General features: G+C 53.1%; 7 protein-coding genes across 7 annotated transcripts; 3 read left to right on the top strand and 4 right to left on the bottom strand.

Moving 5' to 3' along the window:
• Positions 1–2,294: 2,294 nt before the first annotated feature.
• Positions 2,295–3,689, top strand: BO97DRAFT_405369 (40S ribosomal protein uS15). Its single transcript, XM_025695167.1, has 4 exons — positions 2,295–2,586; positions 2,655–2,687; positions 3,242–3,288; positions 3,354–3,689. Exons 1-4 carry the CDS (start codon positions 2,385–2,387, stop codon positions 3,525–3,527), a joined length of 456 nt encoding a protein of 151 aa, XP_025551949.1. The 5' UTR covers positions 2,295–2,384; the 3' UTR covers positions 3,528–3,689.
• Positions 3,690–3,925: 236 nt separating this feature from the next.
• BO97DRAFT_389940 (fanconi-associated nuclease 1) lies at positions 3,926–6,755 on the bottom strand (the record flags this gene model as incomplete). Its single annotated transcript, XM_025693737.1, has 4 exons — positions 6,195–6,755; positions 4,647–6,135; positions 4,105–4,541; positions 3,926–4,079 (listed from the first exon to the last, which is right to left on the bottom strand). The coding sequence occupies exons 1-4, from the start codon at positions 6,701–6,703 to the stop codon at positions 3,926–3,928; spliced, it is 2,589 nt and encodes an 862-aa protein (XP_025551948.1). The 5' UTR covers positions 6,704–6,755.
• An 803-nt stretch (positions 6,756–7,558) lies between these two features.
• Positions 7,559–8,082, top strand: BO97DRAFT_424427 (DPY30/SDC1 family protein; the record flags this gene model as incomplete). The annotated part of the gene is made up of 2 exons (XM_025696973.1): positions 7,559–7,755; positions 7,968–8,082. 2 exons carry the CDS (start codon positions 7,559–7,561, stop codon positions 8,080–8,082), a joined length of 312 nt encoding a protein of 103 aa, XP_025551947.1.
• Positions 8,083–10,065: 1,983 nt separating this feature from the next.
• On the bottom strand, positions 10,066–11,321 carry BO97DRAFT_424426 (RNA recognition motif domain-containing protein; the record flags this gene model as incomplete). Its single annotated transcript, XM_025696972.1, has 4 exons — positions 10,066–10,565; positions 10,625–10,977; positions 11,078–11,177; positions 11,282–11,321. 4 exons carry the CDS (start codon positions 11,319–11,321, stop codon positions 10,066–10,068), a joined length of 993 nt encoding a protein of 330 aa, XP_025551946.1.
• A 522-nt stretch (positions 11,322–11,843) lies between these two features.
• Positions 11,844–15,976, bottom strand: BO97DRAFT_368338 (putative PHD finger domain protein). The gene is made up of 2 exons (XM_025692698.1): positions 13,235–15,976; positions 11,844–13,182 (listed from the first exon to the last, which is right to left on the bottom strand). The coding sequence occupies exons 1-2, from the start codon at positions 15,694–15,696 to the stop codon at positions 12,096–12,098; spliced, it is 3,549 nt and encodes a 1,182-aa protein (XP_025551945.1). The 5' UTR covers positions 15,697–15,976; the 3' UTR covers positions 11,844–12,095.
• A 125-nt stretch (positions 15,977–16,101) lies between these two features.
• Positions 16,102–17,327, top strand: BO97DRAFT_477771 (uncharacterized protein). Its single transcript, XM_025700581.1, has 5 exons — positions 16,102–16,243; positions 16,379–16,608; positions 16,691–16,699; positions 16,769–16,843; positions 16,927–17,327. Exons 1-5 carry the CDS (start codon positions 16,221–16,223, stop codon positions 17,016–17,018), a joined length of 429 nt encoding a protein of 142 aa, XP_025551944.1. The 5' UTR covers positions 16,102–16,220; the 3' UTR covers positions 17,019–17,327.
• A 218-nt stretch (positions 17,328–17,545) lies between these two features.
• BO97DRAFT_344112 (N(6)-L-threonylcarbamoyladenine synthase family protein) lies at positions 17,546–20,410 on the bottom strand (the record flags this gene model as incomplete). Its single annotated transcript, XM_025691721.1, has 3 exons — positions 17,546–18,848; positions 18,982–19,022; positions 20,063–20,410. 3 exons carry the CDS (start codon positions 20,408–20,410, stop codon positions 17,546–17,548), a joined length of 1,692 nt encoding a protein of 563 aa, XP_025551943.1.
• Positions 20,411–20,749: the final 339 nt, after the last annotated feature.

Below are 20,749 nucleotides of genomic sequence, written 5' to 3'. Positions count from 1 at the left end.
ACTTGACCATCGCCAAAGCCCGTGAAATGACATGGGAATGGTTCAACGGACAGCGTCTCACCCCATACGATCATGCAATGAGAGCGAGAAGAGCTGAGCGCAACGATGCTAGGGGCCGCCTTGTGCATCCCTTTGGATTCTGCCCAGCAAGTCTCCATTTCAGACCGGCCAGCTTCCTCTCAGCATACAAACGGTCAAATGGCATCGTTCAAACCAATCAATGAGGGCGAGTCGGGGCTTTGCGTGATTGCGACAGGAACAGGTTCGACGACAGGCAAACCCCGGCTAGCCATAGGCTCTAGGCTCGTGCGTGTGCGCCCGCGGAACTCGGACTTCCATCCTTCCCTTCCACCCGCGATCTCCCTGGTCCGATCTCACCTTGTCGGTGGGTGCCATCGTGCTATATCAATCCTTATTATAGATTGATTCATTTTTTTTTCAGCTCAGCTTTGCTCCCCCTCCCCCCCGCTTCTGTGCTGGCCCTCTTTCCTTTGGCCCTGATTTGGTGAGCCCCTCCGCGTTCAGACGTTTCTCCTAGCTACTCCAGCATCAAATCACCTTCCACGATGCGCTTGTAATTGTGCCAACCATGGCCGCCTGATGCTATATGATCATCGTGATCCCTGATATCGATTCCTCCGGCCTGGGTCTGGGTCTGGATCCTCCGCAGCTTCCAGCTACTTAAGCGCGGTAGAACACGAAGGTTGGATGGCCGGTGAGATCCTGCACGGTTTCTCTCTCCTTCTGCCCTCTTCCTATACCTCATACCCACTTCATGGCTGCCACGAATGAGGGGTCTGGCTGTGGTTCCGACTGTGACCTTCCAAGAATTGTCGGGATCTAGTGCGCGATGGCTTTGTGACACATCACGACAACCCCCACAACGTGCACTGCACTGGACTCTGTACCTGGCTTGGAGTACGGATTAGAGGGGGTCGATCGATCGACGTGACTCACTCTACAGACCTGAATGTGTTGAGGTTGTCGCTGTATATGACGTGCACGAGATTCTCGTAGTGCGATCGCTACCTGCTAACACCACACATTTCTTTTGAGGCTCGACTAAAACTCGCAGAGATTTAGTTCAAGACGATGGAAAATGCCTTTCTTCCGCTTTTCCTCTACTCAGGCTACGCGGCCATCAATTCCCTCGACACGGGGCAAGGATGACTACTCTGCAACCTCGACCATGGGGTAGTCAGTCCGGATAATAGTGGAAATGTGATAGTGCGCGATACGGGACTTCCATGCCAGGATGAGGGCTCGTCCAGTATTGTCTCACAGTATGCAGCACTTGCTGTCAGGAGCACATTGCAATCTGACCTGTCTTCTTCCACTTGGAAATTCACCATGACGCAACGAACTCGCTCCGTACCTGCATACTGTGTAGAAAGGCACATCCAGGCCTGTGTTCTGGCTCATCAGCTCTCGCGCTCGCTAATAGGAAGCTGGGCTTGGGTGTCTTACAAGCACCCGAACCTACGAGAAGCATGATGGAGACCTGCAAACACGATCTCAACACGAGCTCGGTTACATCTAGCAGTGGGATTGACGGGGTTACATGTAAAGGGACAACCTTAGGCGAGGTAAATATGTGATTAGGACTACGAGGAGTGCGGCAAGGAGTACAGTCAATTCCAGAGACATTGTAGAAAACAGTTCTTGTGATTCAATTCCAGCTAAGCTAAACATTCGGTATTCCGGCATGTCTTGTGAGAGCAGTAACCTATCTGAAATGAGAATTAGCACATCGTGTCCGAATTCCCATAACGGCAGAGAATGCAAGGTATGTGAATATTGAGATCAGAAGTCCAGTTAGATCATCGAGATAGACCCAAGACCGGGTAAGGTCCCAGATCTACCTCTGACATAAGAGGTACCAGAAAATAAAAAAGTAAGGTGTGTTTCATCATATGAAGGAAGGAGTTGGGGAGAGTTTTGGAGGGGTACTAACCTGATGAGCAAAATCCGAGAACAGTCGTTTTGCTGAAATCACAGTGAAAGTGTGTCCTCGGAATTCAGAGAGTGTAAAAAAGCACATAAGCTTGGATCCCTCTTCAAAATATCGTTATCGACTCAGACGTACAACCAAAAGTTGCAGCCAAATTGCGCAAAAAGACAACAACACCTCCGAAAAAGAGAAGGAAGAAAAAAGTCCAGCCGACGGAGCCAAGATAAAGCGAGAAAAATAAGCGAACTTTGCTTGGGCCAGTCACATGACTATACCCACAAATCCCGAATTCAAGATCATGTGACCCACGAGAAAAGAGAATTCCCAAACCCACTTACTTACATCGAATTTGAATCTTCCGACAACACCACCAGCTTCGTCGACCAGAACAACCACCCTTCGACAACCTTTTTTCCTCCCTCATAATCCAAAAATGGGTCGTCTTCACTCCAAGGGAAAGGGCATTGCGTCCTCCGCTCTCCCCTACAGCCGCGCTCCCCCGGCCTGGTTCAAGGCTTCCTCCGAGCAGGTTGTTGAGCAGATCTGCAAGCTCGCCAAGAAGGGTGCTACCCCCTCCCAGATCGGTGTTGTTCTCCGTGACAGCCACGGTGTTGCCCAGGTTAAGCACGTCACTGGTATGTTTTTCTCTCTTGGTATATGGGTGGAGATGGGAGGATTGCGTGGCTAATGAAGAGGGATACAGGTAACAAGATCCTCCGTATCTTGAAGTCCAACGGTACGACATCACCATTATCATGCGCTTTGCACACCCCAGTCGCACCAGTACATTGAGATCGTCATTCGTCGGAACTCGAAAAGGATGAAGGTCTGGGAAATGCGAACCAGGATCGAGGAATCGCCTGCTGCGCCGGGATTGAAACCATATCCTTGGCTTCGACTGCGTGGAGATGGAACTGGCATCCTATGCTGTATACCCTATAAACGGGTAGATGGCATCAGGAAAGGAAGAGGGACGCAGGTTGAGACTATACCGCATCGTCCTAGGATGAAGAGGAAAATCTTCTCTCCAGCCAGTCAACCGTCTTCATCGCTATCGTCGATCTCGCATCCTGAACCGATTTCTCTCGTCATCGGCAACCCGACATGTTTCGACATCTCAAAAAACTGGAGGGAGGAAATGAAACCTGGAGAAGCGCGAGAAGACGAATCCCTGGTCCAATTAGTTTTGCGCACTTGGGATTTGAATTCTCTCGTTTCTCTGGGACATTCCCAAACCCGTATTGCCTCTGCTTGGTCCAAACCTAGGCTGACAGAGTGATCTTCAAACAGGTCTTGCCCCCGAGCTCCCCGAGGACCTGTACCACCTCATCAAGAAGGTAAGAACCATTCCCTAGCATATCCCAAACAAAGAAAGAAGTTGCTAACAATAACTCATCTTTAGGCCGTCGCCGTCCGCAAGCACCTTGAGCGTAACCGCAAGGACAAGGACAGCAAGTTCCGCCTGATTCTCATCGAGTCCCGTATCCACCGTCTGTCCCGCTACTACAAGTCCGTCGGTGTCCTCCCCCCCACCTGGCGCTACGAGTCCGCCACCGCCTCCACCCTCGTCGCTTAAGCGTATCACAACTACGTTGCGAAAGCTGTCGTTGTTCCCGTCGGGTTGGTTTGGTGTCTGGTGCCACTACCGCTACGTCGTGGCTTGGTTCTGTGTTCCCTTGCTATCTGCCTGAGAAGGTTGGGAGGTTAGGGTATATGTTCTGGTTGCGATGAAGTCCTAAAATTGAAAAACCTTTTACGACCTCCTATCAAATCTTCTTAGCGTAAATGTGTAGATTGTTCTCTATCATACTGTAGTTCTATTGTCTGGTGACACTGCACCGGCTTCTTATCTATGTACCAGCCAACCACCAATACATCACCCAAACTCTTTCCAGATGTGTCCCCAAACCTTGTATAGATCCATCCACGCTATTCATTTCCACCACGCTCCAAATTCCAACCCTAACCCAATAATCAAGACCCAGCAACCCTCACCTCCCTCGCAACCGCATTACACAACTCCACCCTCACCCCCGCCCCAGAGAGCACATGAATCCACAACCGCTGCGTATCACTCAAGCGATCATTCTCCGACTTGACCTCGACGAACATAACCTCCCCAAAGCCACTCCCCTCCTTTTTTTTCTCCCAACGCCTCATACTTTATCTCTCCTTCACCCTCCTCCTTATCCCTACAACCATCGACAGCATCGCCACCACCAAAAACCCTCCAAACCAACAAATCCGGCACCCCGCCACCACGAACAGAGTACTCCTGCGCCAACACCTTGCAGATACACGCCAGGGCCTCACCGGGGAAGCAACGGACGACCTCGACGAGATCCTCCAGGGCGAAGGACCAGTCCAGACCGACGGCGCAGGTCTGGGTCGGGCTCTCGCGGGCGTGGACGGCGCGCAGGATGCGCTCGGCGGCGCCGTTGGTGATCTCCACGAGGCGGTGGTTGATCTCGCTGGCGCGGGTCGGGTAGAAGGCGTCGGTGTGAAGGTCGAGCGGGGAGGTCTGGAACGGGGTCTGGAAGACGTTGGGCACGTAGGTCGTGAAGAGGATGTCGTAGAAGAGGTAGCCGAACTTTTTTTTTGTTTTGGTTCTGTCGTTAGTTTTGATGATCGGGGAAAAAGTTTTGCAATCAGATTTGAGGGAAGGGGATGGGCGAGGAGGATGGAGGAAACATACTAGAGTACGCACAATCCCGCCTTCGGAGTGATACCCTTTCCACCCCTGCTCGCGATACCAGTTCAGACACATCGTCTCGACGCGGCATTCGCCGCCTTCGCGCTCGTCTACCCACACCGTGGGACGGCCGCGTCTGGTACTACTACTACCACTGCTACTAGTATTGTTCCCATTGCCAGAAGGTGACTCCGTGTTTTCGGACAGAGATTCCGGCTCGACGATCTGGATGCCCTCGATGGTGCGCTCCGCAGGCTTGGCCAGCCGCACGTGTCCGAAATCGTGCTGCTCGCGCTTGACGATCTTCAGCGCTCTTTCGAGCTTCATGATGCGTTTCTGCAGATCGTAATGGAAGATCAGGTGGCAGTTGGGGTCCTCGAGACCCGTTTCGCACGTCCGCAGCGCAACCCGCCGCCAGTGTTTGCGCTGGACTTCCTCGCTGCGCCCTTCGTACGGACTCAGGGCCCACATGTAGTGTTCCTCCAGCAGAGCCTTGCGCTGGTACCACGCGCCGCGGCGCGCGGCGTGGAATAGCCGCTGGTCAAGGAGCTCGGTCAGGAGTCGATGTTCCTCCTGGTGTTCCTTGAACCGTCCGAGCGGGTGAAGACCCTTGTGGATGATCCGTGTATAGACCCATGCCGGCGAAAACCGGCGCAGGTACGCCCCTTCGCCGTACTCGTAGATGGTATCCTCTTTGCGCTGTTCCTGCGCCACGAGGACTTTCCAACGCGGGTAGACCTTGTACGCTAGATCTTTGATGTTGGTCAGATGTTCTACCGTGGGGGTGCCGCTGAACTCGAGGATATTGTCGATCTGGAATTGGGTGCGCAGAGCGGTTTCGAACTCAAGGAGAATCTCTCGGGAAGGGAAGATGGAACTGGAGCGGCATACGACGTAGTCCGGGAACGTCTTGCGGGAGATCTTCGCGAGGATGATGGTGGTTAGGGACTTTTCAGTCCATTCCGTGGAGCGGTAGAAGACCAGGTGGACGCGTTCGAATAGAGCGAGTGGACCAGCTGATAGTCTTATGCAATCACCTGTGTGGTCGAAGATCTTCTGCATGAAGTGGATGTCCCGGTTAGGGCCGGTTGATCCTGTGTTGCTAGGTTTACTGTTCCAGCCTAGACCGGTCTGCTTTTGACTGGACCGGTGCAGGGCGGCAATGAGCTCGTTCTTACTCTTGCCCTGCACCTTGGCTTCTTTGGCTAGTGTTTTGAGCTCGTCAAGAAGTAGCAAGGACGACGCTTCTTCTAGAGTGGTTATCTGATTCATGTGTTCAGCGAATCTGAACTCGCCGGCCAGACGTAAAGACGGGGCCGGGTCGATATCCGCGGGGTTTTCGCCCGTGGACACCGAGCACGACGAAAGGGGAAGACTGCGTGGACGTCGCAGCAAGGCGACCACCCGGGACATGTCTGCGATATCCGAGTAGTAACTAAGTCGGTTGATGCGGTGCCAGGCGGAAGTTTTCCGGAGGAAGAGGCGTACGTATCTAAGCCGTTAGGCTAGGGCTTCCGGGCAAACATGTACCAAGCAAAAGAGTAGACTCACAGATACTGAGCCTCGTAGTCCAGCTCCCGCCATTGTTTGAAGACTTCCATTTCCACCTCATCAAAGAGATGCGCTTCCTCGTCCAGCACAGTTTCCAGCGCTAGATTGAACGCATCAACATAGATGGAGCTCCGTCCTTTGCGCCATTTGCCATCCTGTAGTCTCTGATGTATATCCGGCTCGTCCTGGCTTGCCAGCCTGGCTGCTTCGTATTCCTCGATCGCCTGGCTATCATCCTGGATGGCTGGCAAAGACGATTCCAGTTCCGTTTGACTGTTCGACGGCGGGAAGTCGGCTTCATGTTCCGCTCCAGGCTCGGCTAAGACAGGATATGAGTCCACTCGATCTAGTACTGGCACCCCGACGTCTTTCGACAGCGCGGCTTCAAATGAGTCAGGGGTGTCCGTGTCACCGAGGGAAATAGTAGGGGTGGCGGGCATGTCATCCGTGGCGGTTTTTCTGCGCTTCGCGTTCGGACGCTGGGTGTCCCAGTAGTCCAACAGGGACATGCTGCCGGAGAAGCACAAGCATCGATCTAGCTGCCTTAACGCATGGCCTGTTGGCCGTTTATCCAAAGCAAAAGTCTGGTTTGATCTGCTTCGTCCAGGGAAGGAAAAAGCGTGACGCGAGCCGACACGAAGTCACCTGATCCATTTGCCCCAGAACGGAAATAGATGAGTTTGTCCTGTTTGCAAGACAGTTACTTACTGACTTGCTCAACTGGAACTGAGGACCAACCATCTTATCCCCTCCAGCATCTCAGCTGCATCAACTAGGCCTTCATATCTTGCCTGAATACCTACCTATCTGCCTACCTACCCACAATAGAATAAAATCAAGAACACATAGACACGCCCACTGCCCGGCTCCCTTACATCAAATACCTCATGATGACCGACCCCAACCCAGTAAGGAACTCACCTCCGTGGCGGAACTATGGAATGATGATGGCAACGCGAACCCCACCGGCGGAGCCCTGATGGGAGGAGTATCCAAGCTCAGTAGCTCCGCTTTTTTTCTGTCTCCCTCTTGCTCTATCAATTGCGCTCTATTGTACATCTCTACCCATTGCGACCCTCCTCCAATTGACCTACCACCCACACCTCCATCTGAGAGAACAAACCAAATCCCCTAACCTACTTCATCCCCACCAGCCTTCCGCAAACGGTTCCGCGGCCAATCCTCCTCCCCCGACCACCGACCCAGACCCTTCAGCGCCAACTCCAACAGCAGCAGAAACAGCTCCTCCCCAAGCACCAGAACAACAACAAGAAGAAAACCAAACCCAACAACCCGGAACATCGACTCCCCTCCCAACAACAACCGCAATCCCCGCAACAACAACAACAACAACAACAACAACAATGGCCCCCGACTCCACCTCCGCCAACACCCCGACCGCAGACTCGACCGCCGCCCCAACGCCCCCCAACACCACCACCGCCGCAGCGACGGCAAACGGCTCGCAGATCCGACCGGGCGGTGCTCCCGCGCGAGTCTACATGAACGAGAAGATCGTGCCGTATCTCCTGGAGGGGATGAAGGGCATTGCGAAGGAGCAGTACGTATTCTACCTTCCATCTTCCTCTTGCCCCGAGTTCGAGCTCCCCCAATATGCACTTAAAGGATGGGCCATTTCATTGTAAAGTCATGGCATCATCATCTCAAAAACCCATGGAATCTTGAACTCGACCCAAAGAGCGAGAAACGATCCAAACCAGAAACAATATTGAACCCCGCAAGCTAACGAAAGATTTCCGCATCAACAAACAGACCCTCGAACCCTCTCCGTGTGCTCGGTGAATTTCTCATCCAGAAAAGCAACGAGATCGAGCAGGGCGGCACTGCTTCTGCGGCAGCAACGGCGATAGCGAAGACGCCGGAGTAAGAAACGGGTCAATGGCTCCCTATAATGGCGGTACGGATAATGCGCGCATTGAGAGATTTTCTTTACGCTATATAGACGGTGTTTCGGCGCGTTGTGATGCGAATATCATCCGATGCGGTGCGGGAACTGGGTGCGCCATGATGCCCATAAGCTTGGTTGCTGTGCTGGCCTACTTGGGTGGGCACAATAAGGCTTTGATGGGAAGCTCTTGCTGTCCTTTGCCGGAACGGCGAAAAAGACCACAAGGAGTTGGCGGTAGTGACTACTATAAAGGTGCTAGGTGCTAAGGTAACGCAAGGATGATTCAGGTAGGAGGTACCATTCATCGCCGTCCTAGACTAGAACCGTGAGCTTGCTTGTGGTGAACACTCTTGTTTGAGACAAGACGCCACTGCTACAAGGGCTGTGTGGCGGGTGGAACCGTTGAGTCTGCTCCGCGGCGCTCTTGGAACGATATTAAGTCTCTGGGATCCCTGTTATGGATGTACACATAAATTGCTTGTCTTGAATTTAGATGATTCGACAGAGCGATCTAAGTATGGTCACCGGGTTATGTTTTTGTATTTTGGCCAGGTTGCACAAGGATTGGACTGGCACGACAAATGCGACCAAAAACTCCAGAATTACTCCAGTGTGCAAGAGAATTACATTCAGAGCTCTATCACCATGACAACCTGTATTTCCAATAGTATCAAGCTACATAGATGTATGTTTCTGGCTGGAGCTGTGCCATATGACCTGCGTTAGCAAAAAGGGTCGAAATCTTCAGCAATCATAATGCTCTCCATTTTCCACCGCGATGCAAGGAGTTCGGTCGGTCGGTCAACCCAGCCAGGCAAGGTAGGTGGACCAGTCAGGTCAAAGATTCCCCTTTGGATCAGTTCTGTGCCCTCCAGGACAATAACAACAACCAGAACAAGGGAAAAGAACCTACCGTTCCGCATTTCGACAGATTCGCCGTTGCAGTGGTAGCGCTGTGGATTGGTCGCATTTACAGGAATCACCTCACTGATCGAACAAAGTTCTGGTTTGTTTGCTGTGTTCCGTGGCCATACTACAACGCACAGCAGCAGCAACAACAACAGCAGCAAACGGCGGTGCGAAAGTGCCACTGCAAGGCTGCTTCAGCACTTCTGCGCTGCGAATGTTGCTCGGTCGCGATCCAGAGGAAACCATTCTTAGGGCGCAATGAACATCTTGGAGCATAGCATTTAACGGTAGAAGTTTTTCTCTGGCCGCATACATTCGAAAGAGTCGTTACGTGTAAAGAGAGTTGTATAAGACGCAATAGACGCAAAATAGGCGAACAGCTGACTGAAGACTGAAGACTGACTGACTGACTAGGAGCGAGATAACGACCAAGTTTCCGGAAGAGCTGAGGGGTGAAATGTAGCAGTGCTGATCCATCTGACAATCCGAGGAATTACAACGTTATTGTGTGTAAAGATCTTGTTCTGTTCTCTTCTTTCCCTTGCCGCCAATTTTTTCTCCGGTAGTTGCGCGAGCGAATTAACAAAAGAAAACATCAGTATGTGTGACCGAGGAGCGACGAAACCACAGGGAATTCTCTTTTTTTTTCTGTCCACGAAATTATTTTTTTTGTTCTTTTTCATTCTTTTCTCCTCACGCACTTTGATTGACAGTCGAATGGGCCGATGCTTGCTGGCGTGCCGATTTTGCCCGAGGCTGACATGTGAACGTAATGAGGACTCCCTTGGTTTGGATTGCTTTTCGGCATAAGACAACACAGAAAGGTCCCTATCGTAGTCCTTCGAGCTCATTTCCATTCATCCGGGGGTATTAGAAGAAGAAAAAAAGGGGGAAACCATTTCAAGAAACATGAAAAGTGAAGGGGATGGTCACGGTAACAGGGGAAGTTGAGGGAAGTATGGTGAAAGGAAACGAGGGAGAAGACCTAAACGGACCTGAGGCGGAAAATCATGGCATGACCTTGATTCAACCGCCCCTGTCTGGTCAGTCCACCTACCTGGTGCTGTAACGGTCATCACCACGGGGTTCGTAGGAGCGGCCGCTGCCACCACCACTGCCACCGCCGCCGGCATAAGGCTCGCGAGCAGGGGGGGCGGATCCGTAGCTAGCGGCGTTAGCATCGCGGTCATAGTAGCCACGGCGCTCTTCGCCACCACCACCGCCACCAGCACGACGTTCTTCACCACCACCACCACCGCCGCCGCGGCGCTCATCGCGGTTGTAACGGTCCTCACGACCACCGCCAGAGGCATAGCGGTCGATGCCACCGCCACCACCACCGCCCCCACCACGGTAACCATAGTCATCACGGTAATCGCGGCGACCGTAATCGCGGTAGTCACGGCCACCACCATAGTCGCGACGGTCGCTGTAGGAGTCGTAGCGGCCATAGCGGTAGTCATCGCCGCCACGACGCCAGTTACCACCGTAACCACCGCCACGGCGATCGTCATAACGGTCGCCACGGCCACGGTGACCTCCACGGAAGTCTTCTAAGATCAGCATTAGATGTTAATTCAGTCACTCAGGGGAAAGGGGGACCAAATCATACCGCGCTTGGGAGGACCGAAGTATTTGCCAGGGGTAGGGGTTCTGGGACGGCTGCGACGAGCCTTCTCGATGCTCAAGGTACGGCCTTCAATGACCTCACCCTGGAGACCCTCCTTGGCAGCATCGGCCTGCTCGGCAGTGACCATCTTGACGAAGCCAAAGCCACGAGACTCCTTGGTGTGGGGGTCGACCATGATCGAGCAGTTCTCGACGTCACCATACTTCTCGAAGAGACGCGAAATGTCCGACTCAGTCAGACGGGGGTGGATGCCAGTGACGAAGAGGTTAGAGCCAGTGTTGAGGGCGCCTTCCTCATCGTCATCAATAGGAGGCTTGCGAGTATCAACAGGGGGGCTAGCATGTGATGGTCAAGGTCAGCTGGTTGGCCGAGGAAGATATCGCCACCCATGGTGGTGATGATGCTTGATCTAAGCTCTTTTCCGGGGTAACGTACCGGTCATCGACGCGTCCGTTGGGCGAACGGCTACGGGTGCGGTCGCCGCGCGGTTCATCGCGAGGAGATGCGCTGCGATCGCGGGCAAAACGAGGTTCGTCTATCAAGTTGCGAAGAGAAAAAAGTTCCACGTATTAGTCGTGTTCTTGCGTAGTTACCCGGGCGATGAGCAGGCCGGGCTGGGATGGCGATAGCTTGACATACCGTCGTAGCGACCGTTTTCGTGATCGTACTCTGTGGCCATGATGATGGTTTCTGTGAAGAAATTGAAAGGGAAATCGACAGAGGTTGATTGAGTCGAGAAGAGCGCGCGCGACGCTGAGAGTTAGTGATGAGAAGCTGAAAAATTCAACGACCGATCACGACTGCTTTTACACCCAAATAGTAGAAACTCAAGCAATGAGTTTAACTCTGGAATCCGTAAAGAATATTGTGAGTGAAGGAAGAGAGAGCAGGAACAAGGGAGAAGAGAAGGGAGGGAAGAAAGGAGGATGAAGAATTCCAGAGGTGATGATGAAAGAAGGAAGGGGGAAACCGGAAAAGCGAGAGCGAGAGAGAGAAGAGCTGAGAGAGCACGGGACGGAGGTTCGTCTTTCCAATGATCCAGCCGCCAGCGGCTCTGCGCCAAGACTGGCATCTTTCCATTCATTCACTTTTTCCCCCCCAGCGTTTACAGGCGTCGTTGGACCAAGCAAACAAATTGAGGATGACAAACAGATCACGGAAAGATTCATCCATTCAATAAAGAGAAGGAAAAACTAGAAATCCCCATACAGTCAACGCCCACTAATCAAGTGATGCTGGCTATCTACGGCCCAAAAATGCCATTCCTCGTGGTCATGAAAACGCCATCCCTTCAGATGGCTGAACAACTGTTGACAAAAAGCAAACATACGGAAACAAGAAGAGGCGAATTAGTGACAATGGAGGGAAGAAAAAAAAGAAGAAGCAGAAGAAGAAGAAGAAAAGAGAAAAGCAAGAATATCCACATTAGACAATCCCCTGCACCTTGCTTGTACTACTTGAACCCACGCCAACGTCGTCGCGTTCGGTGTGTCTTGACATGCTGCTGAGGAGGAGCACTTCTGTCCGAGGTCTCCAGCGACGCGTTGACCACCTGCCCTTCCAGATCATCCTCCTCAACCAAATCCTTGAGCTCGTCCTCGTCTAGTTCGCTCAATTCCTCGCTCATGCCCCGCATAACATCCCGTCCCGTCCAGCGCTCCTCATGAATAGTCGTTCCCACAGGGTCAAATGGTTGCATATACCATTGAATCCCACCGAGCGACAAGGGATTTTGCTGGTCACCTGTGAAGCTTTGAGATGGTGTGAGGGGGTCTTTTTGAGCGTCTGTCGGTGGATGGGCTGGTTGCGAGCTGTCTATGTCGGTCTTTTCGACCGATTCACTTACAGCTGGTTCGATTCCTTCCATGGTAGTTTGTGAAGTTGTAGGGGCATCCTCATTCATCTGTGGCTCTGATCCCTGTACCGTAGTAGTAGGCGTTGGCACCGAGTCGGGGGCTGTCTGAACATGCGAATCTGTAGACTCTTCAACAGTCTGTAAATTATCTGCATTCGGCTCAACACCTGCATCGGCCTTTTCAGGTACTGCAGCAATGTCGGTTCCTTCGTCGAGTTCCGCTTTAGCAGTAATCTCTTCGATTTTCTGCTCCACGGCCTGACTCGGACCTTGGGGTTGGTCTGCATTGTCAGTTCCGGGTCGCTCTACAGGGTCGGCCTCGGACCCTCTTCGGGACATGACACTGTTCTCCAGCATGAGATCAAGCTCTTTCAACTCTTGCTCAAAAGGCTTGCGGTTAAGTTCACTCTCCTTCCTGATCGCATCTTCCAATGCTGGTTGAATAGCTTTGATGATGCGCTTAGCTAATTTTCTCTTCTCACGCTGTTCGAGGCTGAGTTCTGGAGCACGGCCACTGATCTGCATCTGCAGCTCTGCAGTGTCTCCAGCTGGTTGAACACCAATCTCGGTGGTGAATTCCCTGGCAAGGTCGGCAGAGAACCCTGCCACCGATGAGTAGTAGCGCTCTTGCAGCTTTGCGCGAATGGACGACAATCCCTGCTTGAAAATACCTTTGCCATCAAGCCTGCGAGAACATTAGTGAGAGACGAGATATCAGGACCGGTGCAGCTGCTTACCCTTGAGCTTTTTCGAATATAGGCCACAGCAAAGGGAAGATGGGAAAGTAGACGTTGTCCACGACGCTCCGCAGAGTTTCCACGTCCTTCAGCTTCTCCCTTTCCCTCTTTTTGACTTCCTCACACAGCATTCTCAGCCTATCCAGATCGTAGCAGAGCCTCTGGCCGAATTCGATGCGCCGCTGAAGTCGCTTGCTGCCAGTTACTCCCATGGCGACATAATCTCTCCTAGTCATCTCCATCGACGAGAAGGTTTCCAGCTGCAACTGTAACCGTTTCAGGAGCGCAGCACCACGTCTCGCTTCACGTTTGAGAGTCCAGTATTTGCAGGCATCTTCTGCGAATTGCTTTCTCTGCCGCACTCCAAAACGTTGAAGCGAGGCTACAACCGAGTTCAAGACGACCTGGGGGATCACCGGAGCTCCAGACGGCAGCTTCCAAATCGTCTTCGGCGCGGCCATCCGCTTGCGCTTGTTGCCACCGACAGTAAGTGTTATTCGTGGGGTATGTGTCCGGTACCCCTCGTCATCTCCATGTTCACCGATATGAGAGTGGGCTGGTTCCAGCGACAACGCTGCTGCCTGACTATCTCCCCACCGGCGACCCTGCATGGTGTTACGGTAATACTCGATCGCGTCCGCCGTAGCAGCGTCAGTACCGTGCTCTCTGCGCCATTCGGGTGGTACATGCTTATCACAGAAGGCCTTGAGGAGATGTGAGTCCATCACGGCCGGGGTTCCGTGGCCTGACTTCATTTTCAAATATAGCTGGGCCCGCCGCGCACATGTTACGTGGAATGCCACAAAGCAATTCTTGTTGCTGCACTGGATGGATGCGCCCATTCTCTGGCGACAAATGTAGCAGTGAAGTTTCCAGCGACTTCGAGGCACCTTCTCCACGTCAGTAATCGGCTCCATCAGAGACGGATTGCCAATCGACACCTCCGGGATCCAAATCGCACAGAGAAGGTGAGACCATTTAGAGGTGGTGGTCTGTTTGAAGGCGCCCTCAGTGTTCGGGCAGAATATACAGTTGACTGACCCTCTGCCTATGAGCTGACACTTGCGGCAAAGCCACTGCCCCTCGGGAATGAAAGGCACACCATAGCACTCTTGGTGCACTGCTAGGTCACATCCATCGCAGAACACAATGGCATTCGAGTTTTCACAGTCGCCATCGTCACAAATGGCACACTTGCTGTCCTGCTCTTCTCCGGGCGCGGTTTCCCCATTGACCGCGGCGGCGGAGCTTGAACGAGGACGCTGCGTCTGAGGAGGTTTTGGGTTTGGTTTGGGAATGCGCTTCTCCAGGGCATACCACTCCTTTTCGATTTTGGTCATTGTAATTTCGAAGACCGCCGGCTTGATTGGCTCCACTTCATCTTCCCTCCGTTTCGCATTATAGTCTTCCAGCCACTTCTCATCCTGTTCGTCCATATCATATTCCACCCGACCAACAGCCGCATTGACCTCTCCCTCTGAGCCAACAGGGTTGGTCAGATCCAGGTCATCTTCCTGTGTACCTTCTGACATTCGAACCAAGCGGCGGTCATGCCGCAGGAACAGGTCGCTCTCCTGATAGCCTACACTCGCCATGGTACGGTCGACATAATTCTGCTGGCCAACCCCAGGCTGATCATAGAAGGTAAACGGATCCCGTAGTCGGAATGTGGGCTTCGGCAGCGTCAATCTTTCGCGAGGATTGGGACCGGGAGGAGGAACAGCTTTCGGTTGCGGCGAGATACCCAGAGCATGGAGGATAGCTTCGGGGCGACGCGGAGGACGCCCAGGACGACGCTTCATCGGCGATGGCGAAGTGCCATTTGTGTGCGCTCGAATGAGTTCCGCAATCGGGTCTTTCTCACTACTATTATCCAGGCCGTTAGGCGACAGGATCTGGGCTATCGACGCCGACGGTGGAGGCCCATCCACGTCTTCTGCGCTGAAAACCGTAAACTTGGTGTCGATGTCCAAGTCCGGATGGAACTCCTCCCATCCTCGTTCCTCCCGTGGTTTGTACCCATCTCCTTGTTGAAGCGCAAGGGCAGCCGCCGTTGAGGAACCGAATCGGCCACGGTTCTGGCTTTTCTCTCGTCTAAGGCGTGCAGAAGGCGGCGTGGAGGGTACAGGAGGAGGTGGCGGCGGAGGAGGGAGCTGAACGGGCTGAACGGGCTGAACGGGCTGAGGAGGCTCTGGGTCCGGAACAGGGCGACTCCGGGAGCTCGAGGAGTTTCGTCGAGCTGCTGGACTAGGCTTTTGCCTCGGAGCGGGCTCCTTAACCTCAAGTTCGATATACCTCCCTCCTCCACCGGGGCCACCGGGAACATACTTCCGTTTCTTGAGGGGTGGGCCTTCCGAGGTGGTCGGATCCGAGCTCCGCGATGTCTTCAAGGTGACCTTGGTCTGGTTTCTCGACGATCTCCCCGGGGAGGAACGATATTTCGATGACGAGAGCGGCGCCATTTTCTTTGTTGCAAGCGCAGACGAAAGCGGCGTGGGTGTTTGTTGATGGACCGTCGCCGAGCTGGGCGCTCAGCCTCACTGTTTGAGGGGGTGTGAATGTGGGAATTGACGTGCGAAATCACAACCAACTAGACTGCGCCGTAGAACAAAATATCACCACATCAGATAAGCCAGCTAGGTATAGCATGACTTATCGGAGGACACGCTCTCCTACTGGTAAGCAGGCCAGGATGGGGAGGGCGACAAGCGAGAGGAAGACGCGCAAGGACCGCGAAAGCAACGGAGTGAGTGCTGAGTGAATGTCGGGCTTATCAAGCCAAAGGCGGAGAGGCACAAACAACCCGCACGCAACTTACCCGCAACCCGCAACCCGCGCTTCCTCTCCCGCCATTGGGAATCTCCGCCCGCCGACCCTTCCAGCTCCATCAACTCTGTCCCTCAGAACCACGGCGAGTTTACACGGTCAACCCGTGCTGGCAAAACCTCCTACTTCAGCTGTGACTGGAAATAAATTGGATGCAAGGATGAGTGGTCCCGGCGACGACCGGTGAGTTCGCTCTTTTTTTTTGCTGTCTCCAACTTCCCAATCCACTCCCCTCTCCGCCCTAATTACCATTTCCCGATGGTTCTGTCCCCTCGTGCCAGTAGCATTCCTGGTGGCTGACCGTCCCAATTGTCTTAGCAGTAGCTGGCGCGGAGGTCGTCCGTACGAGCAGAACCGCCACGCCGCATCATCGCAGCGACATTCCTCCTCCCGAACAATGAGCGCCCATGGCAGCTCTCGAGGGGGGCAGCAGCAGAACACATGGAGCGATCCCTCTCGCGAACAACCCTCCTCTGGACCTCGGCAGGAACAGCACGTCCCCGTGCGAGGCTTCAATGCCTCTGAGTCGAAGGCGGCTCTTAAGAGAGGTATGTTAGATTTCCTGACTCGGTTGTCTTCCAGTAGCTCTCCTCGACCGTGGCTTACACTTTGCTTTCCTTGATCTCGCAGGGCCCGGAGGTACGAACCTAGTCACCGAATTACCCCGACCTGAACAGAAAGAATAAACTGACCGTACCTCTATCTCAGAATCACGGCCCTTCTATTACAAACCGCAAGGCAAGGACACCAACAACCGGGCCAGCGGGCCCTGGGGTGCTAAACGTACGTTACAATCAATCATTCCCACCCGCGAGATAATTTGCGCCAGCTTGTTAAACGCGACGAATGTCTAACTCGGTGAATAGCCAACCAGATGGCCAACGGCAAGGACTTCTTCCTCGAACTGCGCAAACAGGTGACGGCCCTGCGGCAGGGTAGCCCTGTTGCCGGTGGATGATGGAACTTTCACTGCTGGGAAACCTGCACTCGGGACACAAGCACCATTGTATAAACCCCAGGGGTGCTTAGTCCGCGGGCATGGCAGTCACAAGAATAGCACGGGCTCAAAATGGCTTGTCACAGCTTATATGAAGGGAAGCCCTACTTCTCCAGCCGTGACTTGAACTTGACGCCACTTTTAAACCCCGGTTTGGATAGTAGACTGGGTTGACAGCTATTGACGCCGATTGTTAGAGGCCGTGCTGGCCCGTAGAAGCGGAGAGCATTAATTATTCTACAAGCGATGCAGTGTTCAGCTAGACCGTTCGACCTAAATACCCAATCATGACGGAATGACCTCTTTCTAGAAGGCCGTACCACCGCTCACAGTATGCTAAAATATAATAAGCCGTAGTAATGACATTCGCTTCGATATACCTGCATGAACCTCGAATCCAGGCGTCCAAGACATACTATACATAACCATTGACTAGTGTACAACGGTGCAGCGTAATCCTCTCAAACAGGTACGGCGCATTCCGTCCTTCAATCATCTCGAACCCACCCGCCAGGACCCCAGAAGCCGCCATCCACCGCCTCAGAATCATCAGCAAGAGACCACTTCCTGAGGGCACGAGCAGAGAGATCCGTACGCCATCCAGCCTCATACATCTCCATGCCAGCCCACGCAATCATAGCGGCATTATCCGTGCACAGGTACGGCGGCGGTGCATAAATCTCCATGTGTCCAAAGCCACGCACATCGAGAAACGCGCGGAGCACGGTCTTCAAAAACTGATTCGCCGCGACACCGCCGCTGATAACCAGAGACCGGATGGGCTTCTCGTCGGGTTTGTCCTCGAGCGCGATGATCAAGCGCGACGCGATATGCTCGAAGCTGGTGCGCATGGCCTCGCGCGCCAGGGCCACGCGCTCACCGTCCGCCCAACCCGCGCCGCCGGCCTGTTCCTTACGCGCGACGATCCGGCCGACGGCCGTTTCGATAGAAGAGAAGCTGAACTGCAGGTCCCGCGTCTTGGCGAAGGGGGTCGTCAGCGCCCAGCCCCATTCGTTGGGCGGAGGTTTCTGGACCTCCTCGCCGCGAGAGGCCGGGGCGCGATAGTTGACGTAGTCGGCGCGGCCGTTGGGAAACGCAAACTGGTCCAGCAGTTTTGCGTACATGGTGCTCTTAGAAGTTGCGATCAGGGAGTCTGGGAGGATGAGCCGTGCGGCTTTGTCGAGCGCGTCCCCGGCGGCGACGTCCGCCGTCGAGGCGAGGACTTCGTGGTTGGTGATCGACGTCGACTTCACCAGCATCGTGTGGCCGCCTGAGGCCAGGATTGACATGAACGGGAACGCGGGCTGGACCTCCCCCAGTTGTTGGCGGGGCGTTTCATCGCGATGGGTGGTGGCGTTCTCCGGGTTGTTCGCTAGATTTTGTTCCAGATAGTGTTGAAGGCGTGGAGTCAACAGATGAGCCTGCATGTGGTGCACCCCGATGAATGGAACCTGCCATGCCACGGAAAGTGCCTTCCCCGTATCTAATCCGACGAAAAGGTTGGACCTCATTCCTGGGCCCCGCGTGGCGCACACGATGTCCGGTTTGCGTCGGGATCCATCGCCATTCGACAACGTGACTAGCTTATGACTGGGAGTATCGGGTGAGGTAGCGGGCGGTAATTTCGTGAGGGCCTTGTTGACGAGATTCGCAAGGTTTTCTTGATGCGACTCGAGGGCGACGACCGGATGGATGCCTTTGTATGCCGTGGAGTCGCACGTTACTTTATCAAGGAAGTGAAGTGTCGCATAGCCGCCTTCCTTTTCGACAATCGAGACCGACGTGTCATCGCTACATTCAGGCTTCTATTAGTCCATTTCTCCTGCGGTGCGGCATGGTAGGGATCTTGAACTAACCAAGACGTCTCGATGGCAAGAGTAAGCAACCCACGCGCATGCGGTACGAAGCATCGCTTAGCAGCGACTCCCGCGCTTCGCCGGAATGCAATATGTGATATCGTCGAAGCTGTTAACATAAGGAGAATTGTGAGCAGCACAATGGACCAGATAAGATTCTATCGCCCATCGGCGGCGAAAGAAGCGGACCGGAGGTTTCCTCGCACGGGCCGCAGGAGCCCTGGAATGCTGCCCTAACATAACTAAAAGGGAAATATGTTAGACAGCTCAGCTTGAGAGTACTATTCATTATAGTACTGTATATTCATACCCCCTTGCCCCAACATTGTGGCTCTTTGACAGGCTATCATGGTTTCTAAGTTGCCGCCCTTTCAATCTCAAGTATATGTTCTGCAAATCAAGCCTATCTGTATAGTAGTATAGTTATTCAAGAACTAGTCTATTCCAATGGAAGTCTGAATTCCATATCACCGGAAAGTCCGAGGTTATATGACCTTACCTTAGCTGCTCAGCGATTCTCAAAATTGCGCCAGAAGCATACCAGTGCCGAAACGATGTCTAGTCTAGTGTATAGGAGACATAGCAATGCCAATTCCGGTCTGAAAGAGAGAGAAGTGGCCTGACCTCTGCAGAAACCCCCTTTAGTGAATTTACCATCGCAACCATACAAGCAGGTCTGCTTTACCAAACACGAACAAGAAGAGTGAGTAGAGCCTGAACGAGTGTAATTGGAATACTCCAGGATATGCCCGTATGCTAAATACTTGGACGCCAAATCACATCATCACGTCATTATCATAACAGAAGTCATATACACGGTGAGAACCTGCTCTCTAAACCATTCTTTCGAATGCATCCAAATCCATATACCGTACCAGCCCAGACAGAGATCTAGCGCTTGAGAACGATAGTCTGAGCCAGCACGGTAGTCCTCGCCCTCTATGTGCAGGATTGACACGTCAAAGCTGTGTTGGAGTAGGATATCGGCAGGTGGTATTGCAACTCAACCGGTACACACCATTGAGGCTGAAGACTTGCCCTTGCTTTGACCCATCTCGATGAGCAATTGCATGGGTACGCTCACCACAGCGACACTCATCTTGAGATTTGAGAAGCCCAATTCGACTCTCGCCCAGTTCATTCTCGTACAATCCAGCGTCGCTCCTCGCGCGACAGTTTGGTGTAGGTGCCATAATACTCCTCCGGATTCTCAATTGGCGTCACACAGTGAACAGTTGGGGTGCCCTTGAATTGAATCCGTTTCTCGGAATTGGTGGAAGCACTTGATGCGGAATGCTTCTTGAGGATGCTTTTGGAGGTGCACGAGTTGCTGTACCCAAAGGACGGCACCTGTAGCGTCGAAAAGCGCTTTGCACCTGGACTCGCCGGGGAGATTGGAGTTCGGGGAACAGCACCGGGAGACTTGAGAGGGAATGACGAGCGAGAGGCATTCTGTGCCGCAGAGATGCTTAAAGAAAGCTTTGGTCGAGCATACATTTTGACGATGATTGTTTCAACACGAGGAATAGAGGACGGTTATATCGGCGTGGATACAGAGGATGATCCAAAATTCAAATATGACGAGTGCAAAAAATCGATTGGCAGCAGGACTTTGATCAACAAAGTTTCCACAGAGGCAGGCGTGTAAATGATACTATTATTATTTATTGACGTCAAGGAATAAGAAGTGAAAAACAGATAGCTTGCTTGGGCCAGCCAAACGAACTAGACAGAGACAAAAATAGAACGGAAAGAAAAAACTGCACAACCTCAAACCGACGGCGTGTCAGAAAAGAGGAAGGGTCCAAATGCAGGGCGACTACTGAGCGGCTATAT

The sequence above is a fragment of the Aspergillus homomorphus genome, assembly GCF_003184865.1.
Source record: "Aspergillus homomorphus CBS 101889 unplaced genomic scaffold BO97scaffold_16, whole genome shotgun sequence".
Taxonomy (NCBI): domain Eukaryota; kingdom Fungi; phylum Ascomycota; class Eurotiomycetes; order Eurotiales; family Aspergillaceae; genus Aspergillus; species Aspergillus homomorphus.
Note: the sequence above shows the minus strand (reverse complement) of the source record. Positions and strands in the feature narration are given on the sequence as shown.